Source organism: Misgurnus anguillicaudatus, chromosome 19 (genome assembly GCF_027580225.2).
Source record: "Misgurnus anguillicaudatus chromosome 19, ASM2758022v2, whole genome shotgun sequence".
Lineage (NCBI taxonomy): Eukaryota > Metazoa > Chordata > Actinopteri > Cypriniformes > Cobitidae > Misgurnus > Misgurnus anguillicaudatus.
Window position 1 is genome coordinate 6562572 of NC_073355.2, and position 23838 is coordinate 6586409.

At 39.4% G+C, this 23838-nt stretch overlaps 1 protein-coding gene across 7 annotated transcripts in view; it reads left to right on the top strand.

Annotated features, from left to right (window-relative positions):
• Window positions 1-22513, top strand: part of LOC129428017 (uncharacterized) — a 34604-nt gene extending 12091 nt beyond the window's left edge. For 3 of the 7 annotated variants that reach the window (XM_073856853.1, XM_055184908.2, XM_055184869.2), the window contains 3 exons: window positions 4977-6330; window positions 8417-8534; window positions 21842-22513. In XM_073856853.1, coding sequence (XP_073712954.1) covers window positions 4977-6330; window positions 8417-8534; window positions 21842-21956 — 1587 coding nt within the window. In that variant the 3' untranslated portion in view covers window positions 21957-22513. Of the gene's footprint in view, window positions 1-4976; window positions 6331-8416; window positions 8535-11981; window positions 12547-14184; window positions 14256-18879; window positions 19391-21841 lie in introns of those variants that run through there. The other 4 variants (XM_055184877.2, XM_055184887.2, XM_055184884.2 and 1 more) reach the window with 4 other exon arrangements.
• The last annotated feature ends 1325 nt before the right edge of the window (window positions 22514-23838 follow it).

The following is a 23838-nucleotide window of genomic DNA, read 5'->3' on the forward strand; positions in this document are numbered from 1 at the left end:
ACAAAACAACCACTGGGGGACAAGTACAACTACTGGACATTTTATGTGAATGTTCTGTCAAAGAAGAATGTCTAAGCTAAGTGATATAAACTGTGACTTGTTCAGGTTTTTATTATTATTTTTATTTATTTATTTTCTCTGTTGCATTCTGTGCTGTCTTCCAGAAACAACGGACCATATGTCAGCTCCAAATCAGTTCATATCACTTAGTTCATATCACTTAGCACATTGTTCGTGGCTCGACTTGTCGAGTCTGTTTTTCAAGATGTCTCCTGTCTGAATACGCGTAATGTGCTGTCTTTATAAAGTAGCTTCTTATTAAACTGTTTGTACACTTACAAAGTTCTCAATGCTTCAGTTTGCATGTAAGGACCCTCATTATGCTACTGTGGTAGTGTGAGGCTATTTTGAGCCTTGTTAGTGGTATTAACTAGCAATTTACTTGTACTTACTCTTTGCCCCATATACTAGCGCTATACGCTAATCTGTTTTTATTGATAAAAAACTCTTTACATTCGATTATCATGAAAACGCATCCCAGAGAACGATCTACTCGGTAACCATGTGTTAATTACCCCTAGGTTCATTTTTCACCGGAGTTGTCCTTTAATAAAAATAATATGAAAATAAATCAATAAAATGGGCGACCAGTCTTTGGAAGAAGAGGAGATCTCTGTCTCCCTCTTTAAATGACCGGTATGAATGGATTTTATTCCCTATCAAATTAATGTCTAATGGACAGTAGAGATGTTAGTTAAAGTGTTTTAGGTATGATATTATGAAAGAAAAAAGCACTGAAAAAGACCAATAACCTTGATTATTAACCTATTGACACAGTATACACCATTTCCCCATGATATATCTACTTACAAGGCATTTGCCCACCCCCAACTATAGTTGCCGCTTGGACTTTTGACTAAGTATATAAAAAACTATAGATCTTTTGTAAGATTTGTTTTGTTTGGAGGACTCTAGAGACCTTCATGATTATGTAGATACATAAATGTCAACCAATAATATTTGTTAATAAAATGAAAATTACCTTTCTTTGGGAGGGTTTGCCTTCGCCATGTTTCTTGGAAGAAGAGGTAAGAAGTTGACAGCCTCATGCGACAGGAAGGAGATAAATACCCTTTCTTTCTTTTTTAAATCCTTTATTTGGTTGTAAGCTTGCATGTCATTGAGAAATAAAACATGGATAACATCTAAAAAATTCTTTAAAAAAGAAAAATGACAACTATGCACTGTGGCAACTAAAGTTGCCGGTGGGCTGAAATGGGTTAAGTTTCTGCACGAGAGCGCCCCATGGCTTTTGGATGTAGTGGCATTTCACCGTAATTCATTGAGAAGCACTGCAAGCATTATATCGGTGCACCCCTAGTTGATCGGTTTCTAGGTTGATAGAAGCACTGGGGACCCAATTATACCACTTTAACATGGAAAAGTCAGATTTACATGATATGTCCCATATAAAAGACTCATGTATTTAGTCTTTTATGTAAAACGGGCTCTAGCTCATTGTTTTGGATATGCCAAGTTCAAAATTATTGTAAAACAGTGCTTATACTCACACCTGTGACCGCACAGGAATGTTTTAGCAGGAATGTTCCTGACATTGTTACCAGGTTTTCACAGCAAAACCCACCCACTTGCCACTAGCCAAATTGTATTTCTACATTTTTTGGCAGGTTCATTTGCCTAAATTTGCATTCCCGAGGCTAAATATCACATTATTGGGGTCGCTGCAACCTGCAGACATAAATTACAGCTTGCAACAACAGTGCAATGGTAGCCCAACTTCATGGGAAAATCATGGACTTGGCAACCCTTAGCAATCCTGGCAACAGTATCCGTGGCAGGCAACCACTTACAATGAAAGTTTAAGGATGGAGGATGTTACACCAAAATGAACTTAACAGACTGTTTTTTTAAAGACGCAAGACTAAAAAATGCTGGGTCAAAAATGGACTAATCCAACCTGTTGTGTGTAATTTAACCTATGCAGGGGTATTTCAAAACAAAAGTGTTGTTTTAAGCTATTGTTGAGTCAAATCTAAACATTTTCTGGGCTAATCTAACACAATGATTGGATTTGTCCTTAATCATGGCAACTTCTGCATGTTACTAAGCATCAGAAATGATCTTAGACAAAATATGCACTTATAATAGGAATTCCATTCATACAACATGAATTTCATACATTTGAAAAAGTGGTCCCTCTACTCAAAGAATGAATTTGACAACTTGAAAGGTTAAAGCTTATGTCATCTCATGTAAATCTTGAGTACCTATAAAGTTGTATTACATCCTTTATATAGACCTGTTATTACTGTTTGTACACAATGATGACATGGCAGCGTATGCGCGTACATTTTGGCAACGGAAGTATGCCAAGTATCAGCAGTGAAGCAACACACAGATAAAGTTATTTAAAAAAGTTGACTTTATCGACTTTTTCAACACAGCTACCAGATCCTATAGTGGAGTGGATAGAAGACGTTAGCAGATGGCCAAATATAAAGTTGCCAGATACGTATATTAGTGCAACCAAACGCAACAAACAGACATTTTGATGCTGGGAAACCGTTTTGATAAACTTTCTGAGTTTAGAACCACTGGGGAACAACAACACTTCTGGTGCCTAAATGCGCACGCAGGCTATTTGATCATCGTGCGTTGTAAAAGGGTCTATTTCCAGAGTCTTTAGTTTAATCAAATTTATAAAAAACAGATCAGCTTTACTGATTCTTTACGAATATACCCGACAACTTTGAGGCGTACCGTGGGCCGAGCAAGTCATTGGGAATCTGCTCTAGCTTAAATTTTCCTCACAAACAACACACTACTCTGGTGACATTGATTGCGTGTCAGCTCTTGGTTGGTGTGTCCGTGCGCTATTTTGGTTAAAGAGCCCATATAAGGACTTCCACTGTACTTCCTGTAAAAGAAATAGATTGTTACGCATTAATCTTTCAAACTTTCAGAAACTTGTACGAACCCTGGCAAAGTGCATTCGGCACAGAAAACTCTGCCACACATCCATATGTTTTTTTGAAACTTTGCCTATTTTAAGCATGAGAAATATATATATATATATATATATATAATTTGTTTCAGCAGTTTCTCACTGTGATTGAAGCACACTCAGCAGTAAATGTGGGTGGTTGTGTAAGATGGTATGCACCATCTGCTGGTGCACAGCGTATGCCAAAATTCTTGAAGTTATGAAGTTTAGTTTGAAAGAAGGGAATAGAGTTGCTATTCTAGTAGCAGCTGTCTTATGCTGCATGTATCTGTTATTAAAGAGTTATGCTAAAGGCAAGAGGTTTTAGTGGTTGCAGAACCGTTCAGTTACATAAATGCTCAACAACACATGCAGCTCTGAGTTTGGTCAAAAACAATAGATATAACAAGATGGTGTAGTGGTATTACTATGAATAGGGAAAAGTGTAATGCCCAATATATAAAGGCTTAAGCAAAGGAAGTCCCACCTTCTAGTTAAATGAGCCAATCATCAATCAGTAAAAGCTGACGATTCTCTGTAAAGAGCGATGTGATGCACATGTGCAGTTACTGGGGCGATGTGAGGTTTAAGAAGTGGTGGGAGATATCTGTCTTCCTTCATTCAAGTAAATGGTTGGATTTGGTCTTGAATGACTGAAAAAGCTGCCTGATGGCTTTGCAAATACAGCAGTGGTGGCCGGTGACTCCTTTTTTAAGGGTGCACGTTGCGAAGCTCATCAAAACATGTTTTTAACCAGTTATGTGAAGATACTTATCTGCTTCGAAGGGGTTTATTATTAAAGAGATGATCACGTTTGCCAGAAGCTCGCTAATTCTCATGTGTATTAAAATTTAGTATTAAGTTAGTGTCCTAAGAGTCCTACACATATTTTGAATTCCCACTTCTTTCCGACCTCCAAGAGAAGTCATTGGCCACCATTGAAATATGGCGATCGAGAGCTCTGACTCTCCTTGAAAAGGATGCCCTTATGGTTCGCCCTGCATAAGCCTTGATAACAGCAGCAATATGAGATCTTTAACACTCACAGTGCAGTTTTTGCTATAATTTTGGACCAGATTGTCAGGACATACTTCAACTGAATATCATATATCATGTTATAGACTATATGCATTTCTAAGTCTCTAATTCACAAACACTACAGTATGTGTGGTCAAGAGGTCAGTTGCTGGTTGGCAAACTGTAGAAACAGGTGTTGCAGGACTCTTGAGTGTGTATGTTAGAGGTTAAGAGGCAGGGAAGTGGGTTTGTGTTAGTCAGAAGAGCGTGGCCTTTGTGTCTGTGGTGTCATTGACAGGTGCGAGTTAAGGAGGAAGCTGGAGATGGACTGCAAATGACAGCTGTTGTGCAAGCAGAACTCTGGGCGGGCCGCATGGGGAATGAAGGCCTGCTGAGAATGTGCCGTTACAAAGATGAATGCTTTCATTAAGTGGCACCAAAGTTGTTGAGCATTCTGTATGCCAAGTATTTTTCACATGACATGCATGGGATTTATTAGTAACTTGCTAACAAACATTTATCTTGAGAATTTTTATGCAAATAGGCATGAAACCTATACTATTTTTTTGTACAAACCCATTTAAGTAATACTTCAAAAATATAAGATGTGTGGTATAAATAAGTGTGGTACTTATATTTAACCAGTCAAACACAGGGCTTTCACTAGGCAAATGAACACTCATAGATTAGGTGTTCTGTCTGTGGTCCGTTTCTTGCATTTTTCATTCTAAAATCAGATTGAAGTGACTGTTGTAGGTATTTTAGTGGTCCTTGATTGATACATTTAGACTGACATTCACCATTCCTAAAACGTGACCATTGATGACCATTATATGGTCATAAAGAGACTGCTGCTGATCATAAAGACATTTGTAATTGTTGCATTATCAGATGTTTAACTTTTCAATTTACTAAATACAGTTTCTGTTTTCTTTTTTACCTTTGATTGCCACAGGCAGCTCTAGTGCCAGAGCCTGTTCCTGAGGATGTTGTAGAACCCACACCTGTGGAGAAGCTCACCCATGCAACAGAGCCAGTGGCTGCATTAATAGAGGAGCCAGTGGCAGAATCAGTCACAGTGGTGCTCAGGTCCGAGTCTGCCCCTAAGCCAGAATCTGTGGCCATCTCTGAACTTGAATCTGTGCCGGTCTCTGAATTGGAATCTGTGCCCGTCTCTGAACCAAAATCTGTATCCATTCTTGAAACTGAATCTGCGCCCATCTCTGAACCGGAATCTGCGCTCGTGGAATCTGCGCCCGTCTCTGAACCGGAATCTGCGCCCATTTCTGAACCGGAATCTGCGCCCGTCTCTGAACCGGAATCGGTGCATGTCTCTGAACCGGTATCTGCGCCCTTCTCTGAAGCGGAATTTTCGCCCATCCCTGAACCTGCGCCCGTCTCTGAACCGGAACCTGCGCCCGTCTCTGAACCGGAACCTGCGCCCGTCTCTGAACCGGAACCTGCGCCCGTCTCTGAACCGGAACCTGCGCCCGTCTCTGAACCGGAATCTGCGCCCGTCCCTGAACCGGAATCTGTGTCTATCCCTGAATTGGAATCTGTGCCAGTCTCTAAACTTGAATCTGTCCCTGTCTCTGAACAGAAATCTGTGTCTATCCCTAAATCCAATTCTGTGCCCGTCCATGAACCTGAATCTGTACCCATCCCTGAACCTAAGTCTACGCCCATCCCAGAATCAGAACCTGTGCTTGTCTCTGAATCCTTGCCCGTCCCTCAATCTTCGTCCATCCCTGAACATGAATCCTTGCCCCTCCCTGAACCTGTCCACATCCCTGAGCCACAACATGTGCCTGAAGCAAAATCTGGCTCTGCTCCTGAACCAGAATCTGTGCCGTCACTAGAATCAGAATTTGCCCCCAATCTTGAGCCAAAGTCTGCACCCATCCCTGAACTGGAATCTGTGCCCTCCTCTGCACTGGAATCTTCACCTATACCTGAACCGCAATCTGCTCCAATCCTTGAATCAGAATCTGAACCCATCCCTGAGCCACAACCTGTGCCTGAAGCAAAATCTGAATCCGTCCCTGAACCAGAATCTGCACCCATCCCTGAACCTAAGTCTAAACCCATCCCAGAATCAGAATCTGTGCTTGTCCCTGAACCAAAATCTGAATCCGTCCCTGAACTGGAATCTGCTCCAATCCCTGAGCCAAAGTCTGCACCCATCCTTGAATCAGAATCTGATCTCAAATCTGCACTCGCCTCTGAGCCCACCCCTGAACCATCATCTGCGCCTGCCCCAGAGACCTCTCCAGCAGCTGAAACTGTTCCAGAGATCGTAGAGCTTAATGGTAATTGCAGCACAATCAGTTTATTTGGATAATTTGTACCTTTTTGCACCACTAGTGGAACCAAATAAAATTGCAAAAATAGCGATTGTTTTTAACCCCTTAAGACCCGAGCTTTGGTTTGGCTTGCATCTTCGATTTCTTCCAGCTATTTGGGGTTAGGGAGAACCAATAACTATAATACCGTAAAACTTCAAATAATAGCCGAGTCCCAAATAGACGCCTGTCTCTTTTAGACGCCTGGTGTGACAACAGATTTGGGTAAATAAACGCCCGTCTCAAATAAAGGCCTGGTCTGTTTTTTTTAGTTTCGGGTTGTATTTAATCTTCTAAAACCCGTCAGATAGTCTGTTTAAGACAGTTCTATGGTGCAGATTGAACACGCTAAAGTTTTTTTTTGCTTACCGGTAGATGTCACGTGACAGGCGCAGTCGTTCCGTTACTCATCACTATGACAACACAACAAGCTTCGTCGTCAGGATTGAGGTGATGATGACAGTAGCGAGGTGGCAAGCGGGAGAGTCGGGACTTTTCCCCGTGGGTCGGTAGTGTTTTGAGGCCGCTGATAATAGCCGGCTTTCAGTCTGTTGTCATGCATGCACTCCCGCCACACATTGTATTTCTCGCGCGGAAACACTATTTATCATATTTAATATGCTGCAGCGCCCAAAAAGTATCTGGCCGCACTGCTCTCTTTCTCTATCAAGCCCGTCTTCCCTAGAGTTCTAGTCGAGCGAGCCAATACAAAAAAAAGAAAGAGGCTACACAATAGCCAATCAGAAAATAGCACTGTTGTATCTGGGTAAGATTTCACGCAACAACCAATGAAAAAACATATCCTTGTTTGCTTTATTTATACTGCCAATAATTTAAGACGTGTTATTACACGAACTAATTTGTTAAACACATTGAAATTAAAAATAAAACGTAATATGTGGTAACCTCCTGCTGTCATGCTGGAACAATTAAATTAAAAGCCTGTCTCTTATAGACGCCTGTCTCTTTTAGACGCCTGGTGTGATGATAGGTTTGGGAAAATAAAAGCCCGGGCTATTATTTGAAGTTTTACGGTAATCAAATACCAGGTCTAAGCTGGTTAAGTAAGTTTTAGGTAAGATTATTGTAATTAGATTTTTCACTTTTAAAATACCCACAGGGCTTTAAATAAGGCATCTACTGACTCAAGTTAAGTGACTTCAACACAATGTACTCCATATTTTCATTGTAATGCTGTTATCCAGTCAGAATCATGCTCTCACACAGAAAGTACATTGCTTATAGACCTGCCCTGTAAATACTCTAAAAGGGCCGGGCAAAGAAAAAATGCCAACAAAGGAAAAATAGCAAAATATTGCTGAATGATGCCATAGTCTAAACAACACTTGCAGGATGACCCACTTAAACACAGAAGAGCTTTGTGCTCTGTGCCTGTAAACTGATGCCCATGTGTAACTGGGTCCTGGACTGGTCAGACACTTTCTTTGTTCTCACAGCAGTACACTGGCCTCCGGGTTGCAGATTCTGCAACAGTTTACAGAAATCAATGGATGTTTTCAGTAATAATCTTAGATCACCAGCATATGACGTGTTAGTCCCATCATATACGGGATCATTCGATTTTGGTTCATTTACACTGCCAGTGATTTTCTGGAATCTGTGTATGCATTCACACACATCATATATAAATCTGGTAAAGTCATATGACATTAGGGTGTGATGTGAAATGTAATTGTAATCATGCACTTTTTTCGCAACATCTAAAAGGTGCATTTTGTAACTTGACAGAAATGCTATATAATATACATAACTATATCATCAGTGGTATTTAAAGCCCTTACATAATGAACTGTATTATTTTTTTTACCTTAGAATGAGACAGTTTTATCTACATGGCCATCATGTTTCTACAGTAGACCTAAATGGACAAACTGTTCTATAGAGCGTTTCGATCCAAATACAAAATGTGTTTGTTTTTAAATGACAGAGAGACCTACTGTATGCCCTGCACCTGGTTAGGACAAAATGTGAAACTGAGACTCCCATATTAACCAAATGAGTAAAATGACAAAATTGATCTACTCTCTCTTAGATGTTGCAGCTGCGCCAGGGGTAGATGATGGTAAGACCCCCGCAATCGTGCCTGATAAGAAGAGGACCACCAAGTTTGAGGGGAGATTGACCAAAGAAGAGATGGAGGAAGAGCAAAGGTCATTATTTTCACCTTTCCTTAATCTCTCTATTTCATTGTGAATCAAAATAAAGCAACTATCTTCTAACAACACATACAATTAAAATTAAAAGGTTTCTTACAATGCGTGCAAATAAATAAGAACATTTCCCACTGAAGTACAACAAAGTTTTCTAGTGGTTGATGTTTTTTAGTCGCATACTTCACAATGCTTTATGCTTGTAAACAAAGCAGTTACTGAATACTTCACTGACGTATGCAATACATTTTTTTTTGTATGGAAAAATAGGTCTACATTATAGATGTCAGGTAGGGTCAGGTATCGCTAACAATGTTTCAGGGTCAGTATTTTCTTCAGTCTTTTAAACAATGGCAGAAGGGGTTTTTACTTGGGGCTTATATTTTCAAAGCATGCACATAATGTTTCTTAAAGCACTTGGTTTCAAGTTGTGTGGAAAAACTACCTAATCTTTCAGTGTATTTTGTAGTTCAGGTCATGTCTATTAGACTACTTTCACACTGCCAGCCTTTTTATGTTCCAATTTATGTAGCCGATATCAGATTCCAGTGTGAAATTGTTCATATTCCAGTAACACGAGCCACACAGCAAGCTACCATGCGGAAATAGGCATAGAGATCAAGTCAGCGGGTGTGTTTGACTTTATGCTGTGATTTGAGAGCAGAGCCAGAGTCCAGCACGGGTCCTATGTGATAAACCCGCACCCTCAGTAATTAACATAACACCCAACCCGTAATTTAATTCCATACCCGATCTGACCCAGACCGCACCCACAAATACAAGCGCTGTAATTAAAAACCTTCTAAGGCCTATTCACAATGATCCAACAAATGCATCTGTTGCCGTTTGTTGGGTCAGTATGAAACCCCTGTTAGCAGTTGTTGGATCAAAGTAAATGAGACTTTAGAATGTTGGTGGGAGTTGGTGGTGGAAGTTGGTGGTGGAAGTTGGTGGTGAAAGTTGGTGGTGAAAGTTGGTGGTGAAAGTTGGTGGTGAAAGTTGGTGGTGAAAGTTGGTGGTGAAAGTTGGTGGTGAAAGTTGGTGGTGAAAGTTGGTGGTGAAAGTAGGTGGTGAGAGTAGGTGGTGAGAGTAGGTGGTGAGAGTAGGTGGTGGGAGTAGGTGGTGGGAGTAGGTGGTGGGAGTAGGTGGTGGGAGTAGGTGGTGGGAGTAGGTGGTGGGAGTAGGTGGTGGGAGTAGGTGGTGGGAGTAGGTGGTGGGAGTAGGTGGTGGGAGTAGGTGGTGGGAGTAGGTGGTGGGAGTAGGTGGTGGGAGTAGGTGGTGGGAGTAGGTGGTGGGAGTAGGTGGTGGGAGTAGGTGGTGAAAGTCGGGAAGGTGGTGAAAGTCGGGAAGTTGGAAGTTGGTGGTGAAAGTCGGGAAGTTGGTGGTGAAAGTCGGGAAGTTGGTGGTGAAAGTCGGGAAGTTGGTGGTGAAAGTCGGGAAGTTGGTGGTGAAAGTCGGGAAGGTGGTGAAAGTCGGGAAGGTGGTGAAAGTCGGGAAGGTGGTGAAAGTCGGGAAGGTGGTGAAAGTCGGGAAGGTGGTGGGAGTAGTTGGCGGTGGGAGTAGTTGGCGGTGGGAGTAGTTGGCGGTGGGAGTAGTTGGCGGTGGGAGTAGTTGGCGGTGGGAGTAGTTGGCGGTGGGAGTAGTTGGCGGTGGGAGTAGTTGGCGGTGGGAGTAGTTGGCGGTGGGAGTAGTTGGCGGTGGGAGTAGTTGGCGGTGGGAGTAGGTGGCGGTGGGAGTAGGTGGCGGTGGGAGTAGGTGGCGGTGGGAGTAGGTGGCGGTGGGAGTAGGTGGCGGTGGGAGTAGGTGGCGGTGGGAGTAGGTGGCGGTGGGAGTAGGTGGCGGTGGGAGTAGGTGGCGGTGGGAGTAGGTGGCGGTGGGAGTAGGTGGCGGTGGGAGTAGGTGGCGGTGGGAGTAGGTGGCGGTGGGAGTAGGTGGCGGTGGGAGTAGGTGGCGGTGGGAGTAGGTGGCGGTGGGAGTAGGTGGCGGTGGGAGTAGGTGGCGGTGGGAGTAGGTGGCGGTGGGAGTTGGTGGCGGTGGGAGTTGGTGGCGGTGGGAGTTGGTGGCGGTGGGAGTTGGTGGCGGTGGGAGTTGTTGGTGGTGGGAGTTGTTGGTGGTGGGAGTTGGATCAATGTGAATTGGCCTTTATAGTCGTGTTCAGACAGACCGTGAACACAAGAATAAACACCTGCATATCAGCGTGTTCATTTCGAAATGGTTTTAAACCCCTTGGTCTATTGATTTCCGAATCCCAACCTGCATTCACACCGCAAATGACATGTTAATATTATTCTGAAATTCCAAAACATTAGACATGGATCTGACGTAGCATACAAATTTTTTTCGATTCTAATTTGAATGTTTTGCAATGCAACCTCAGTCTGAACATTCATATCGAAATTCATGCAGATGGCAGTCAATGGGTACCGTCAACTCGGTGGTTACCATACTGTATAAATATATATTTTGTGTTCAAAAGATCAAAAAGAAACTCACACAGGTACAGTGATCTATATAAATGACTGGATTGCGCATGACGTCACAACTGTGAAGCCACCGCGCCGCCATGTTGGTATACCCAAACATTCTATTAAATCAATGGACGTGATCAGATTTTAATGATAAAACATCACTTTACTAGTCTTCGTTTTTATATCTGAAGTTACCCTGTACATTATTACAACACAAACGTCCTAAGCATGTACATAGTTATTTACTGAAAGTTGGACATTTTAGTTTTTAATCAGTTATTATACATTCATCTTCATTACACTATCAGATCAGCAGACAAACCGCAACATATTTAGTATTAATGACAAACGTGCTCATTCTGAAATCTAAATAAATAATCATACTTTGTACCGTATTGCATGCAATAATTTGCTGGTTATATGTTATCTAAACTTACAAGTTTCCGAAACTTATTAAGAGAAATAACGCTGACCGTGTAGCTGGATGTCAAAAAAAACTTTATTTATACCCGTGTCATTAACAGAACGCAGCAGACACACTCGCCTTAACGGTTTTTCATAAATCCATTTTCCTGCCCGATTAAAACATAAACATTTCATATAACACCAGAATTAACAGTTAATTTACGTACACATATCCTAAAAATAATCATGCGTGACTGATACGCTGTAAAGCGGGTGAATTTAAAACATGAATTTGAATGGAAGTCAATGACGCCCTCTGCCGGTTGGGTATACCAAGATGGCGGCTCGAACTCTGCGCTGGCTTCACCTCACGCTGTTACGTTAAGCGTTCTACGCGCAATCCAGTCATTTATATAGATCAGTGCACAGGTATTAAATAACATTAGGGTCTGTAAACAATGATACAATTTTCATTATTGGATGAACTCTCTCTTTAAAGGAGGTGTGGTGTGTTTGGATAAGGATGGTGAGATGTTACACAACAGCACAGGTCTACTTATATTTCATCTTTCAGGGTCAATAGCAGAAGGTTCAGGCACATTCTGCAAGAGAGTGGGTGTGATTTGTCAGGTTGATAAGACATGTAGATGGAGCAGAAGGTGATCTGAAATAAGCAGGGATCTCCACCAGATATCTGAAAACAGAGTAAAGTGAAATGATTCTCCTGAGTTCAATTATCTAGGGCTGCGAAAACGACTAATCATTTGCAGATTAAAGGTTTAGTTTACATCATATATGTGTGTGTGTGTTGTGTATAATAATTATGTGTATGGGTCCGTGACGAAAATTGATTGTCAAGATGAGAAATTCAAAAAAAGTTTTAAAAACATGCATCAGGTTCATTTCAATGCACATAGTTTATGCATGTATGTTAATTTTATGCAATAAAAAATTACATTTGCACCATTTTTATAAAAAAGTTAAGACTGAATGGACCTGAAAATGTCACCGACAATAGCGCCAAAGAATGAGAAATATAAAATATTTTATCCACCTCGATGGCATGTAAGCGTAATCAAATTGTAATGCGTTTTTGTAATATTTGTCCTGACAATCTACTGAAAACAGCTATGTTTTCTAAATTATCTTTGTCAAATGATGTAAACATTTATGTAAAAAAATTATATTACACTAAACTAGATGATTATATTTTCTTCCAAATTTTTTATCAATATATTTATATTTTCATTTACAAAAATTTCTAGTTACACCAATTGACACAGACCGGTTACACCACATTAACATTTTTCAGGGCTCAACGCAAATATTTATTTTTACTGGCCCGGTCGGGCCAGTGGTTCAGGTTTTCACTTGCCCTACCAAAATTTTAACTGGCCCCAATAAAACAAATGTCAGTGTCACATATTTAATCAATCAAAGGCAAATATAGTTGTATACATATACAACCGACATGTTCCAATGAAAAAAGCCCCCAACTTTTCTGCTTTACCCGTAAACTGACAGCAAATTGTGCAAAATAGTGCACCGTTTCTTTCCTCCTGTTTTACCCAAGTAAATGTCTGCTTCCAAGATGTTAAATAATATACATTGATGACAATATATTTTAGTGACCGAGGGTGAAGCACTGGCCCGATCGGGCAAGTGACAATACTTTTTACTGGCCCAAACGTTTCTCACGCTTGCCCCGAGCCACTGTTTTTGCAGTTATCGCCCAAATATTCTTTCAAAATGAAATAAAACCAGAAATTTCAGACTTGGTCCTCAAAAAAGATAATGTATGCAAGTAATCTACAAATTTATTTTGAAATTTTAACCCTTTCACATTTAATGAACCATACGGACACAAAATAATAAATATTGCAACCCAGGAAAAACTTCATAATTTTTTAATCTGACCATTACCTGGTGGGATGGCAATTTGTGTCAGTTTGCTTAAATTGTTATGAAATTTAGGCCTAGTTTCACAGACAAGGTTTAGCTAAAGCCAGGACTTAGGACTTAGTTAAAGGGGCCATGGCATGAAAATGCATTTTGGACTTTTTCCATGTTTAAGTGCTATGATTGGGTCCCCAGTGCTTCTATCAACCTAGAAAATGTGAAAAAGATCAACCCAGTAACTTAGTTTTGGTAAACCATTCTCTACAAGCACATGAAAAAATAGATTGTTGAAATTTGGCTCTCCTTATGATGTCATAAGGAGCTCTTATTATAATAATACCGCCCCTTAATCTGCACTATCCAACCAGAGCACTGCCATTTAGTGCAGAGAAAAGCACAATTGAGTTTTAATTGCAACAAACCACCCTCATTGTGATCAGTGTTTGAATTTAATAAGCTCATTTGCATTTTAAAGGACACACCCAAAATGGCACATTTTTGCACACACCTACAAAGTGGCAATTTTAACATGATATGATAAAATATTTATATGGTATTTTGAGCTAAAACTTCACATATGTGCTCTGGGGGCACCAAAGATTTATTTGACATCTTAAAAAAGTCTTGTGCCATGGCCCCTTTAAATGAAGATGTTTAAGCATCTTTAATAAACATGCTCTAGAAAAAGACATTGCTGGTGCATATCTATAAACAAATCAATGGCTCTGGCTTATTTTAAGATCTGTCCGTAAAAGTTATTTTCAGTTGAGTCTAGGACTAGCCTTAAGCCTTATCTGTGAAACTGGGGGATAAGTAAGAATGTGTGTGTGTGTATGTGTGAACCCTATAGAAACAGTATGTACATGTTATCTTCACAGGATAGAGTTCACAAATGACTTTACCTCTCTTTAAAACGTCAGCAGGCGATATTGCCTGTTTCAGGTCACTGGTAAGGTATAATTTACTTTAGCTTAACCTCTCGACCCTCATCAGTCTCACCCACAGCCCTCGACCCTCCTAACACACGAAAATCTCATTTTCTGTATTCACTTCAGTGTCAATAACAATTCATGTCTCTGTATGAAATATTAAAAAGTTACATCACCCTAAAATAACAGCTCTCTCATAATCTGTTATTCTATATGACTTCTTTCTCTGTTAAAACACAAAGAAAGGTTTTGAAAAATATCTACCAAGCTCCAAAAAGTATAAAATCACACATCACAAAAGTGATGTATTATTTCAGGTCTTCTGAAGCAAAGCCATCACAGTCATATGGAGCTGATGAAAGAAACAAAGCAGCACTCTTCATAACTTCTTTTGTGTTCTTCAGACACATTTAAAGTGCTATAGTTCACATAGCCTGCAGCCAGTTGTAAAAAACCCTTAAGACTTCTGATCAAAATATGGGCTGTCAACACAAGCAAGAGTAGCTCCAGGGATCCATTCTTTCACTCATATTCACACACACACTGAAATAAAACTGGGTGAAAAGCCAACAGATGCAGGTCACTGAGTGCATATGTGTGTGTGTGCAGTGTAGAGCATTGTGGGTAAATCTTAAGGAGTGGTATGAAACCTTCTGACCTAGCAAGAGTTAGCACAAGAAATTCATTGCAATACAAATCAAGTGGCATTACAGGCCCGGTGACATGGGGTGGGGCAAGGGGGGGCATGCCCCACCCCAAAAAAAAAATTATGCCCCAGTTAACAGACATAAATTAAATTAGAGAGCTAAATTCAGTCATATACTTTTATACAACATTTTCTTTATCAACGTGTAAAACTGAATTCATCCAATGACTGCAACTAACTAATCTCAGGTGAATGGCTTCAGCGCGCAAATAAAAACAAGCTAGCCTACATGAAGGCGCAGTGCAATTTAGCAACCTGGGTGGCGTTTTCTTGATGTTTCAGCCTGTGAGGTTTTAAACATTTGTTTCTTAAATGCAACTCATACCAGCTAGTAATGTCACTGTCATCCTCAAAGAAAACTGCGAAGATAAATCAGACTAATAAAGCTGAACAATGGGTTAACAACTTCAGGAGGGCAGAGAGACGAGTCCAGTCAGAACAGGAAAAAATCCAAAAATAATAGTAGGTGAGGAATCAGATGGGCAGCAAAGAAATCAAAAAGCCATCCAAGACCATAGAGAGTAACAAACTAGATCTGTATGCTGATGCATAAAATGTACGAAAAATGATATCAGTTTCCCAACATTTGTTTCATTGTTCTTAAAGTATGGCTCATTACTGTTCACAAAGCAACAGTTTTCTTTTTCCTTTTTACGGAGACTGCTACGTAGCATTATAATAATTTAATTGATATTTTTCCGTTCATTATAAAGCCTCCCATTATAAAATAGCAGGGCCATAAACATTTAACTTATCATTTAAAAGAGTTGTAGTCTTCTAGCTGCTGCCTTTGTTTACTGAATTTATTTATAGTTTTGTAGCAATTAATTTTCATAGCAATTCAATTGGACATGGTACTTAAGTTTTTTATATTATTTACATTATTACGTTTTTAAAATAGTTTAAGCTTTTAAGTTAATTCAGCGCTTTAACTTGACCTTATTCCGTTCACTTCATTTTTCCAAGAGACTGAAGTTGTTAGCCTGGACGGACGGCAGTCCTGATGTTCAGTTTCATTAATAAAGTCGTGCTTATCTTCGCAGTTCGCTTTTGGTGTTGTCTTTTTCAATGATGATGACAGGGACAACAACGTCACTAGCTCATGTGCTTTGCATTTAAGGAACAAATGTTTAACTCCTTGCAGGCTGAAACATCAATCGAGGAAGCGCCACCTTTGTCGCTGAATTCCACTGCGCATTTTTTTTCACACTGAAATAATTTGCCTGAGAGATAATTCATGATTATCAGGCTTATTAAAATTGTTAGGTGATTATAGTGAAAGTCAAATTTGTCCTATAGGCCTAATACAGGCAATAATATAGGTAGCCATAATAAATAAATGAATAAATGAATGAAAAGGAGAAAATCCAACGCTATCTCACGAGAGTTTGTACATATTTTATGAGTTGGCTAATTGGTATTAATTCATACGACCACATTCGTAAGTTTTGGTCCGATTTGCCTTGACCCCTGTTACGTTGGGGTTAGGTGCAGGGTTAGGGGTTTGGTTTCATTGTTGTTGTTTTTTCATGAGAATTTTATGATTTTGCATGATTAACTTCGTGTTAATTGATGCGAATTAGCCAACTCATAAAGTGTGTAGGATTTCTCGTGAGATCAGACTGGGAAATAAAGTCATAATAAGGAATTAAAATGCCCCCCCCCCCCCCAGTTATGCCATCCTGGCGCCGGGCCCAAGCATACTTTCTTAAGCCAAGAGGATTTATTGCCTTTTAAATAATAAAATGATGAATATGAACATGAACAATTCTCAATTCAGCGTACAATCCTACACTGTGGGGTGGTTTTCCTGACCAGAGATTAGCTTAGACCAGGACTAGGCCTTAGTTTAATTAGGAAATATAACTAGTTTTAACAAACATGCCTTACTAAAAACATTACTTGTGTGCATTTTGAGGGAAAACCAGAGCCGGCGCCAGACCATAACTGACAGGGGGGCACGCGGCTTCCAACGGGGGGGCACGCAATTAGCAACAATAACTTGCAAAAACAAGGCATTAAAACAACAAATACAGTGCAAGCACACACTTATACAAATGTTACAGACTGTCAGCTCATTACAGACTCGTTACAGACTGTGGCTGCGCTCGCGCTTTGCTCTACGCAACAACAAACCGCCCTCGCGCGGCGCAAGCCATTGAAATGAATGGGTTTCATAGCGTCCTAAGTAAAAGCCGTTATGAAAGTAAGCCGCTTTACCATAATCACGTCGCAATGCTGTTAACGGTCCATACAGCCACACTTCACATTAAGGCTTACGTAAATTAAAACAACGCTAACTTACCTTTAAAAAAGCTGAAGCCGGCGTGTACGAACATTAAACTTCCTTAAAACAATGTCGTGTAGATTTGAAAATTCCACCTCGACCTCTAATCTCTGAGTTTGAGCCAGTCGGTGTTTGCATGAAGTCAGATGAAGCAGGCGGTGCTGGTTCGTTCTAAATTTTCTAAATATGTTCTAAATATCCATATTTTACACGATCCATAAAATACCACGAAAAAACATAAAATACCACGAAAAAACACGTTGATAGTATCAAGACACAAATAAGCTAAAGCCTAATGACGCATGAGACCCGGCAATACAACCAATCAGAGAAACTGGTCTATTTTTATTAAAGAAAACCTATATCAACTATATTTTCCTCATTTTATTACATTAACAGTCATGAAACATTCAATGTTTAATTTATTTTAATTATTCTTGATATATATTAAATTAATCAAAAACTGTGTAGGGGGGCACAACAACCTGTTTGGGGGGGCACGGCCCGCGAATGCCGGGTTTTCAGTTTAGTCTAGGACTAGTCTAATCCCTGTGTTTTAGTTTGATAATACAGGAAAAGCTTTTAATCAAGTTAATCCAAACATATATCTATGATTTTTAAATAAAATGAGTTTAAAAGTCTTACTTTATAATTAGACTTTATTCTCACCATGAATATAGAAGCTGGCATAGTGTTTAAAAGAAAAAAAGAGAAAGAAAAGAAAGATAATACAGGATGGTGTCATCATAACATTCTGCAATCTATCACATAATACTTGATTTGACTTGTTTATTAATAATTGAGTGTCCAGTAAAACGCTATATGTAGAAATGATTGAAGTGCACGGACACCAGCTGATATTGTGATGATAGTTGAGTAAACTGCATCTAGAGAAGAGTGAGCTGTGATGGTGTAGTAAATAACATGAGATGGAAATTTCAGCTAGACGTACTGTCTGCATGTCTTTGCATGTATATTTCCCTTCATTATTCTTCCCTCTCACTTGCATGCTTAACAATGTTAACCATTCAGATTTCATGAACTCAAATGTGCACTAACATCTAGTGTGGATGATAAGACTTTCTCTCCTGGATGTTTCCGGTTCTCCTGGGGTTCAGTCCGGTGATCAGTTTAACCGCTGCATGATTAACACGCTCCGCTAAGCTTTTAACAATAACATCTGACACCAGAGCTGCTGATGGTGAGTGATACGCTTCTTATACTATTCAACTATCACTTAAAACACTATCAGACATGTGTCCGTTCATTAAACATCTCTGCCTTCCTAGACAGCATTTTAAGCCACATCCTAAACTCACAAAATGAATTATTTCGCTCGGTGTATGTTCAGTGTGCTGTTTATTGAATTGTCATGTTGCTAGAAACAGTTATGTTGTATTAAAATGAATGGCATCAATGAAAAAACCCATTCATCATCATCATCATCATTAGGTGAGATTTTGGCTTAGGAGGAAATGCAAATGCGCTCCTAATGACCTTGTTTACATAATGTACATAAAGGCTGATATGCTGCCTTGACCTAAAGAGGATCAGATGTGGATTCATACGGTGTATAACAAATAGATAATAAGCTGATAATGTAAATGTGTCTGCTTAGTGTAAAATGCTCTTTTGTTTTTTTTTATTTTAGAGTTGCTGAGTAAGCAGAACTTGGTGAGCGAGAGGAAACAGTGCCCTAAAAATGAACCTTCAAGACCTTCAAGGGACAACTTTTATTGACTGTGTCAAAAAAGTATTGAGAGAGAAAATAAGCATTGCCTTTTTCAGTCTTTTTTTTGTATAGGTCACATTGCAGTTCTGCCTATGAATAGTGAGCTTTATCAAGCAAAATGCCAAAGAATAGAAAATAATTATATTATTATTTAAACGTTTTGTCATAAGGAAGCTTTCTTTTAGTTTAACAGTATTGTTAAATGTCCCTTACAAAAAGATTTAATACTGTAAATAGAGGAATTGTCAGTAAACCAGCTGTTTACTGTTGTTTTTGTTTGTATTTTCTTTCTTTAATCATTTAAAAATACACATTGTATCCAGCATGCTCTTCTGAAATATCAGCACGACTCCTTGTGGACAGACAGCGCTATGACAGACTGTAGAGTCAGAGTTTCATGAAATAAAGATGATGGATTTTGTTGTTGTTATTGTGGTATAATAATTAGGGTAATGGTTGAACCTCTCACATAACATGACCAGATCAATGTATACATCAGAATTACAAAAAATAATTACACTTTTATGAAAAAAGTTTTTTTGTTTTATTTATTTAATGGCAAAATTCAGCCATTTAATATTTATCACATTTCTGCAATGCAAGGTTTTATCTTCATGTCAAATTAGTATGAATTTCTTTTAGATTAAGTACTTTTATCAGTTTACAAAGGATCAGAAGCAATTTTCCATAAAGTTAAGCTATAGAGACAAAGTCAGAATAGAGAAGAGATTATGAAGAGGTTTTTTTTTTAATAAATAGAATTGATTTATAGAAAGTGTTTTAATTGTAGTTTAAGTTGGAAGCTCATTACACCACAGAGGAACAAAGAAAGTAAAGAGAAAGTGGAAGGTTTGTACAGTATGTCACTGAGAAAAGCGTAGAAACGTGTCTGGATAAAACAAAGACTTGATATGAAGTAAAGTTTAAGTATGAGAGTGCCCACCCTGTAAGCTTGACTGTCATTTCTTATTTTATTTTATTTTTTGATTTTAGGGTGAATTATGATCAGGATGTGTTCTTGACGACTAATTCAATAAAGAGACAAATCGTACATTTTTGCTTGCAGTATTATTTCTTCTGAGATTACACGAGTAAGGCACGAACATAGGTGTCCGAAGCCAAAAAAATCTCTTCCAACGCATCTCTTCCAGATGTGAATACTAATAGCCAGTGTCGGGGAAAGTTACTTTTAAAAGTAATGCATTACAATAATAAGTTAATCCCCCAAAAGTAACTAATTGCGTTACTTATAGCCTGGGTGCCAGCCGATCTTAGCCCCGCCCACAACATTTTGAGAACGGGAAGATCGGTCTGAGGTTTCTCCGTTGAGGAGCTACTATGCTAGATCCAAAGCTGGTCGAACCAATCAAATTGTCAGGGCGGGCATTATACGATGATGGACAGATGATCAACAGTAACGTAATGAACCACATCACCAAAGAGCGCGTGTGTTCAATCTGTTTACAACAAAATGGCTGCCGCTGTAAAGTTCAGATGTGTGGATTCTGACATTGAGTCTGTTCTAAAAGATACCGAAAGAGCATTGATTTAAAAAGAGGAACAGAGAAACGCGAGCAAGGCATTTGTTGAAAGTTAGTCGCAACTGAAATGGGTATCACGGCGATGCAACTGGGCGTGCACGACGAGATGGATATAATTAGCGGTCGTTGCCAGCTTCTTTTCGGAAGCCCGGAATCGTGGTTGCTGAATAAGTGGAGGGACATGCTAGGCTCCAATATTTTTCAAGCAAACGTAATGGGTATCGTCGTGGATGAAGTTTACCTAACGTACAAATGGTAAGAGATAGTCTTACTGTATGACTTAGTAAATACTTAATGTTGTGATATAAATTAAATGTTGAAAACATAGTAGGTGTTGATGTACGTTCGCCAACTCAGACTTAGTATAATCACAATGTTAGTGTCATTGTAGCGAAATAACTAGCAGTTCGGGTCAGGCTGCAAAAGACGTAATTTCAACATACGTCACACACTCCGTTGCTTTGATTGGTCGTAGGTCTATCCAATTGAGTGCAGAGGCATTTTTCGGTTGAGACACGCCTCATAATTATAGCTCAATGGAGCGGTATCAGACTCAAATTCTGACTAGAATTGAGTATGACAACGTCAGGCTACGTTACTTAGTTACTTTTCTTGGAAAGTAATGCTTACGTTGCTTTTGTGTTACATTTTCTTACTTGGCTGAGGCTTGATCTCTTTCAGGCCTTGCAATGTTTTTTATGATCGCAAAAATGTCAAGCTCTGGCCTGCCATCTCCGCTTCTGACTCAAACTGTCCCCCGCTTCTACGTTAATATGTTCAGTTTAATTCAGTACATCATTTTATTTTTAAAAAGAATTAATTAAATTGAAAAGTAACTTGCATTACTTTTTTAAAAAAGTCAATTAAATATTAATGTGTACATTTATAAAGTAATGCGTTACTTTACTCGTTACTTTTACTATTTTTACTATTTAATGAAGTTTATTTAACTAAGTTCGGGAGGAGCATGGTCACGTGATCCAACCAATCAGTGCGAAAAGGTGCATATAAATAGCAGTCCCTCACCTCTATCCCGTGACAGATTTTTTGCAGCATCCATCATCCACCCCATCACCTCACTCTCATCTAGATTCATTTATTATCACAGTTAAAGAGAGGGGAGTACTCTGGATTCGGGCTAAAATTCGGAGCTCAGAGCCCTCTCCTCGGAGAGCACGCCAAATATGCTTTATCTCATTCCTTATCGATTACATGTTAATGCGAACTCGTGAACTATTATTACGTAATGCGCGTTACTTGTAATGCGTTACCCCAACACTGCTAATAGCGATGTGTGTGTGTGTGTGTGATTTGACTTTGTCCTGTTGTTTTTCTGTTAGGGTACAACATGAGCAGCTGGCCGCCATCTTCAGGCTGCTCCGAGAGAATCAGGAGACATTTGGAGAGATGACGGAGGGAGATGTGGAGCAACAACTTAAACTTTACTCTCTCTAGTTTAACTAAGTCATCTACAGCTTGGACACATGCATGTGTTTCATGTAGGACAGAATATGTTTGCTTCACTCTAGGTTTACTTTCCTACGGGTTCCTTGACACCTCAGCCTTTCTTAAAACAGCAGTTTTGGTAAAAAACGCATGAAAACCATTTAGGGGTGGTTTGTCAGATAGGGTTTGGCTCTAAGTTAAATTAGGACGTTAACCTTACAAAAAACATTAAAGGTTTGAGATAATTTAGACAAATTGGCAATGGCACTGATAAGCTGTTTTAGTTAAGACAGCTAAAAGATGCATTGTAGTCTGGGACTAGGCCGGAAAACCACCCCTTCGTTTTTAATCAGCTCTTCTTAAGGTTAGGAAAGTCATAGATGGTGTAATATATAGAACATAAGATATAATATTAGTTAAAGTTAGATTTTTAAAATGGGTGAGCACCATTTATAATCCTACTTCAGAGCAGGGTTTGCACCACACCTGCTAACTCAGGGTAAATATGAAACAACATAACTCAGGATGAATTCATTGTTACAATAAAATCAGATGTCCAGACTGTATCTCACAGACTATGATTACTGTTTAAAACTCTTTATATAGGATACATTGGTACTGTTCACGTGACCATTATTAACTTATTAAGTTGGCTTGAGAAAGCCAACTTACTGAAATGCTATTTAAACTTACAAAATTTTCTGACTCTAACTCCTCCTAGAGCTTTAACTCTACATACTCCAAACTCAGGTCAGACCTTCAGTGTTATCTGACTTGAGTTGCTATATCTTTTCTAAGGGATCAGACTTATGGAATTCCTACAAATTGGGATCAAACTTCCCAAAATTCCCATTGACTTAACATTGCAACAAACTTTGAAAGGTCATAACTCTGAGTCTCGATTTCGTAGAAATGTGTGGACTTCCACATTTGAAGAAGCTGGCAGGCTGTGTAAGAACATACCTCACAATGGGGTGTAAGCTGTACCCCTGGGTTGTAAGAGGCCCCCAAAATTTCCCATTGACTTATAATGGGGCAGGAAACATGACCATATAAGGGAATAAAAGCATCCCAGATGGAATATCTTCACTTTAGAGTGTCGTGGAGACATGGGGTGGGCTCATTTTACTCAGTCATCAAATCAGTCTCTTAGGATCGTCCCAGAGCTATTAAGCCACGCCCCTAGCAACAATTTTGGGTACCCTAGCAACATCTCCCATAGACTACAATTATAAAAAGCCCAGATGGATATCTTTGCACCAGAGTGTCATAGAGACATGGGGTGTGGGCTCATTTTACTCAGGCATCCAATCAGTCTCTGAGGATTCTTATCGAGGTTTTAAGCCACGCCCCTAGCAACCAAATATGAGCACCCTAGCAACATAATAAACAAAGCCTTATATCTCTGGATCTGAACATCATAGAGACATGGGGGTTGGGTCTTTGGGTCATGTTACCTTCATGCTAACTTCATGCTAAGTGATGCTAGCTTCATGCTAGTTTCATGCTAGCTTTATGCTAATTTCATAATAAATCTTGCTAACTTCATGTTAAATCATGTTAGCTTCATGCTAATTCATGTTAGCATCGTGTTAGCTTCATGCTAATTCATGTTAGCATCATGCTAGCTTCATGCTAATTCGTGTTAGCATCATGCTAGCTTCATGCTAATTCATGTTAGCATCATGCTAGCTTCATGCTAATTTGTGTTAGCATCATGCTAGCTTCATGGTAATTCATGTTAGCATCATGCTAGCTTCATGCTAATTCATGTTAGCATCATGCACGCTTCATGCTAATTCATGTTTGCATCATTCTAGCTTTATGTTAATTCATGTTAACATCATGCTAGCTTCATGCTAATTCATGTTAGCATCATGCTAGCTTCATG